The sequence below is a fragment of the Engraulis encrasicolus genome, chromosome 7, assembly GCF_034702125.1.
Source record: "Engraulis encrasicolus isolate BLACKSEA-1 chromosome 7, IST_EnEncr_1.0, whole genome shotgun sequence".
NCBI classification, from domain to species: Eukaryota; Metazoa; Chordata; class Actinopteri; order Clupeiformes; family Engraulidae; genus Engraulis; species Engraulis encrasicolus.
In genome coordinates this window covers 37,731,513-37,736,381 of record NC_085863.1, presented here as the reverse complement: position 1 = coordinate 37,736,381, position 4,869 = coordinate 37,731,513, and the positions used below count along the sequence as shown (strand labels likewise).

At 47.2% G+C, this 4,869-nt stretch overlaps 1 protein-coding gene across 1 annotated transcript in view; it reads left to right on the top strand.

Moving 5' to 3' along the window:
• kif1ca (kinesin family member 1C, a) overlaps positions 1-4,463 on the top strand; it is a 36,608-nt gene extending 32,145 nt beyond the window's left edge. Inside the window, exons 24-25 of the mRNA XM_063203441.1 lie at positions 241-443; positions 1,519-4,463. Of these exons, the coding sequence (XP_063059511.1) occupies positions 241-443; positions 1,519-2,508 (1,193 nt within the window). The 3' untranslated portion in view covers positions 2,509-4,463. The remainder of the gene's footprint in view (positions 1-240; positions 444-1,518) is intronic.
• The last annotated feature ends 406 nt before the right edge of the window (positions 4,464-4,869 follow it).

Genomic DNA, 4,869 nt, shown 5'->3' with positions numbered 1-4,869 from the left:
AATTTCAAGTAACATTAAAGTTTTTAACAGTTTTCTAGTAAAACAGGCATTTGTAGATTTATAGGTTAAGGTGTATAGAAATACATGCACACAAACATGTCAGTTGTGAAACTCATCTTGTCCATTCCTTTTGTCCTGTATGTCTGTCGTTTCCCTCTCTCCATCTATCGCCCTCTCTGTCTGTCTGTCTGTCTCTCTCCCCCTCTCTCTCTCTCTCTGTCTCTCTCTCCCTCTCTCTAGGAGGTGGTAAGGTGGTGTCTGACCAGCAGCAGCAACAGCAGCAGCAGCCTCCGAGGAAGACGGACATGGGGGACCTGAAGGCCCACATAGACAAGCTGACGGACATCCTGCAGGAGGTCAAGCTGCAGAACAACATGAAGGACGAGGAGATCCGATCCCTACGCGACCGCATGGTCAAGATGGAGAAGGTCATACCAGTACTCGTAAGTAGTCACTTTCTTTATCACATACAGTAAGCAACAAATACATACACACACAGGATCGTAAGAATTCACTTTTCTATCAGATACACACACTCATACACTCACACATACTTGACTGTGTACATGCTCACGTGATAATTAAAAATACAAAAAAAATACTTAACTCAGGAGCAGTAACCAGTTGTAAATACTGTTCAGCCAGAAAGTCTCCAGAGAGATAAATTAGTTTAAATGATTTAATGTTAACATTGTTGACATAGAATTGACAGAGGGTAGATAGTCTTTGGCGTAGGTCCAATCATCAGCCCGGGTCTTGCGCCAGCACATCCCGGAGAGCCTGCTGTAGCCGTGCAGCAGGAACTGGACCTTTAACCCCCCCGAGACAGGAAGACTGGACCAACCTGGTGGTGGTGGGGATGGTGGAGGAGATTTTGAACCGGCAATACCTGAGCAAGCGAGAGGGGAGAGTTAGACACGTCATTATAAAGGAAATGGCGACCGCTGATTGGCTCTGCAAAATGCGCACGTGACTTTCGTCTTCCTGGCAGAACTACCGCAAGCTCTCATTTTCCGGGAGTCATTAAGTACTCTCTATACTCACACCTATGCATACATACATGTGTACACACTCACTAACATGCCGATTTAGACACAAGCATATGTATTAACACTCATACAATGTGCGAGAGCCAACAGGTAATTTTTGGCTGTCGAAGTGAAAAATTTAATTCTGTACACATCTTGGCTACATATTCCAACATAATGAGTAATGACAACCCCAAGCAACACTGCATTTTTTTCTAGAGCTTTTCTTGTCAACACAATTAATCAGAGTGTACAAATTTCTGGAGGCAGTGTATACCATAAGCAGGTCTACTTGTACACTAATTACATTTGCTGGAAGCTCTTGCTGTAGACGCGACTCTATAACTGTGTTGGCTCATCGATCGGTCAGAGGCCGCTCCACTTTTTGACGTGTCTGTACTTAAGTCTGTTACTGTCCGTAAGTGACTTCAGTCTGTTACTGTCCGTAAGTGACTTCAGTCTGTTGACCTTGTATTTCCTCTGTTGCCAGGGGGACGCCATGGACGACTCCGACCTAATCAGAGTGGAGGAGGTGAGTGTCGTCTCTATGGGCGGCCGGCGCTCAGAGGGCGAGGACGGAGGCTACCGGCGCGGCCGCCACCGCTGGCAGCACCCCGAGCAGCACCAGGATCCCAAGCGGCCCTGCAGGGTCCCTGGCGGGCCCCCCATCAACGCCCCCTTCAACCCCCAGGCCCCCATCAGGGCCCCCGGCACTGCAACAGCGCTGAACCCCTTCGCCAACCCGGGAGCAGGCAACGCTCCGGGCCAGTTCCTGCCCGGCACGGGGCGCTTCCTGCCCCCTCTGGAGCGCAAGTTGCAGTTCCCCTTCAAGAACAACCCCCAGCACAGAGCCTTTGTCTGGGGGCCCTCGTCTGGTCCCCCGGGGCCCGGAGAGGAGACTGCCGACGGGCTCCCGGCGGGGACCATGATCTCCACGTCTCTCTCCGACACCGTGACTTCGTTCCAGGCGTGCCACACTCAGGGCGGAGGGAGAGGTCAGGGCTCCAACAACGCCAACCGCTACCAGCAGCAGCAGCACCAGCGCCGGAACCAGCACGGCAACAGAGGCCAGCACAACCACCACGCCAACCAGCGCAACAACCGCCAGCGCTCGCGCCAGAAGGGACGCAACCCCTTCGATGGCTTCGTGGAGCGCGCCAACGAGCAGGCGGGACACGGCCGCGGAGGACACCATCACGGTAACCAGGGCAACCAGCAGGGTGGTGGTGGAGGAGGAGGAGGTGGGGGCAGGCAGCGTTACAGTTGGCACATCGACGGGCCCGCTCACCAGCACCACCACCACCCTCAGGACGGGCAGCAGCCCCACGGCAAGCAGAGCCACGCCGCCCAGAGCCACAACTGGAGGGAGGACGGCCAGCAGCAGAGGCCTCGGCTGAACAGCAGGAGCCTGCACACACAGCTCTCAGGACCGGAGGAGGGCAAGAGGAACAGCAGGATGGAGGAGCCCATGGAGGCATAGAGAGGACCGAGGCCATGGGAGAGCCTCAGGCATGCCACATGGAATCCAAGATTGGAGGGGAAAAAAAACAACAAATGGGGAGTGGGGTTTAAAATATCTCTTCATTGACTCCCATTCCATGGTTGGATATGAGATGGGGTCTCTGTAGGAGAGGGGGAGGGTTAGGGTGATGGGAGGAGGGCAGAGGAAGAACCAGGGGATGGAGGAGGAGGGGGGTAGGGTATGATATCAGGAGAGATCACTTTGGGGAGACTGCAACAGTGGCTATGTGTTTCTTTTTATATATCGCCATCGCACAGGGTTCCACAATTGTTCCTCTGGAATGCACACAAACACACACAGGCATAAAAACTAATGTCAGGATGCACACAAATCTCAAATCTCTTTCTCACACACACACACACACACACACACACACACACACACACACACACACACACACACACACACACACACACACACACAGAAATGTACAAATACATGCACAAACGCACATCAACACAAAAAAGAACGTACTGACACGCACACCCTTGGTTCACTGTGTTCTAGGTGCTGAGATTGTTCACCAGAGAGCAGTTCATGCTCACAGGCAAGCACTTGCACTTATTGGAAATCTCCTCTAGGGAGGGGGCGACATGGAAACACTTTTAGTGCAATAACACTATGCTTAATTTTTTCCCTTTCTTACTTCTTTTTTTTTTTTTTAAACACCCTTGACAGAATCACTGTGTTCTTGACTGTTGAAAACTGTGCCTGCCTGATCTGGCTTCTCTTTTTAAGGAATCGTGCCAAGTGTATACCCTGTACTCAACTATGCTGTCTGCTTTCCGCAGCCTCCAATACAGTACTCACAACTGTGCCATGTATATGTAGATATATACAGTACATTGCCTCATGTTTTTGTTTTTGGTATATATATTGGAAACGTTTTATACAGTGTATATATTGGACATTTGTACATGGAAGGGTTCTTCGACTCACCTTTTAGGATTTTTAATGTCATCAAACACGGGGGTGTTACTTTATATATTTGGAGTATCGTTAGGGTGTGTTTTGTGATATTTTTTTGTTTTTTAATCGACTGCATTATTTTTTGGAAGTAATATAATAAGCTGCTATGATTGACTGCTGTTGCGGTCACGAGAGGAAAAAACACAGTGAAGAGCTGTCATATTTACCTGCTGAAACAGCCAAAGAATTTTTTAAGCCCCAGAGGCAAAAAGATAGACCCTGACTGCACAAACACAACACCTGGGTCTAGCACAGAAAGAAAAATGCCTAGGTGAGTGAGGTGGGATTGCTGTGCCTGATTGATGTTCCTCCCTCAAGGATGGCGGATAATGGAGGGATAGAGAGAGGCGGGAGGAGGAGGAGTGAGGTGGTTATTGGTGGTGTGTATATGTTGATTTCTTTTTTTTCTCTCTGTCCCCTCTCCATTTTAATTATTAATGCGTACGTTCCTCCAACCTAACCTCCCATCCATCCATCCCCCTTGCCTTGCCTTTGCTTTGCATTGCTTTTTATATTGTGTGGGTGAAGAATGGCTGCATTCCACAAAGATGACAAAGCCTCAGAAGAAGGCAAATCTGTCAGGAAAGACATCAGAGGTGTTAAGAAGCCAAATACACGATGTACTGTTGCATACATGAATTAGTGCACACCAGTGCAGTATGGTCTTTTTTTTTCTTTTTGGACAAACACTCAAGTCTCAATTCAAATGAAAATTGTGACCACTGGTGTGTTTAAAGACTTAACTTTTTTTACTTTTAAACTTTCATTGTACAAAATTATGCAATACAATCACAAGGACATAATGTTTTTAATGAAAAAAAGAATTGATGTAATATAGATTTGTGTGATGATGTAACTTGTAATCTCAATCCCCTGACAGGGATGAATATAGACAAGACATAAATAACGGTTGCTGATATCATTAATAAAAAAAATGTTATATACCTCTAATAGCGGTGTGGTGTCTTGAATTTCTTTTGGAGAGGACGAGGTGGACATATTGACCAATTAAGGTACAAATTTCATGGCCAACTTTAATTTTAATAACGGTTTACTATCATGATTCAAGATTCAAGATTAGTTTATTATGTCTTATTATAGGTTTGAAGACTATAAAGAGTAAAAATTGTGTTTTTTTGTGTCCTCAAAAAGATTTAAAAATAAAAAAGAGAGGGGGGAGTGCAAAGAAAGTGCCTTGTTGTCTTCAGCATGAATTCAGTAATCCAACTGCTTGGTGGAAGAAACTGCTTTGGAGTCTGGTAGTGTGAGACTTCAGGCTTCTGTACCGTTTCCCAGATGGTAATATAGTAAACAGTTCATGGTTGGGGTGACTAGGATCAGCCAAGATTT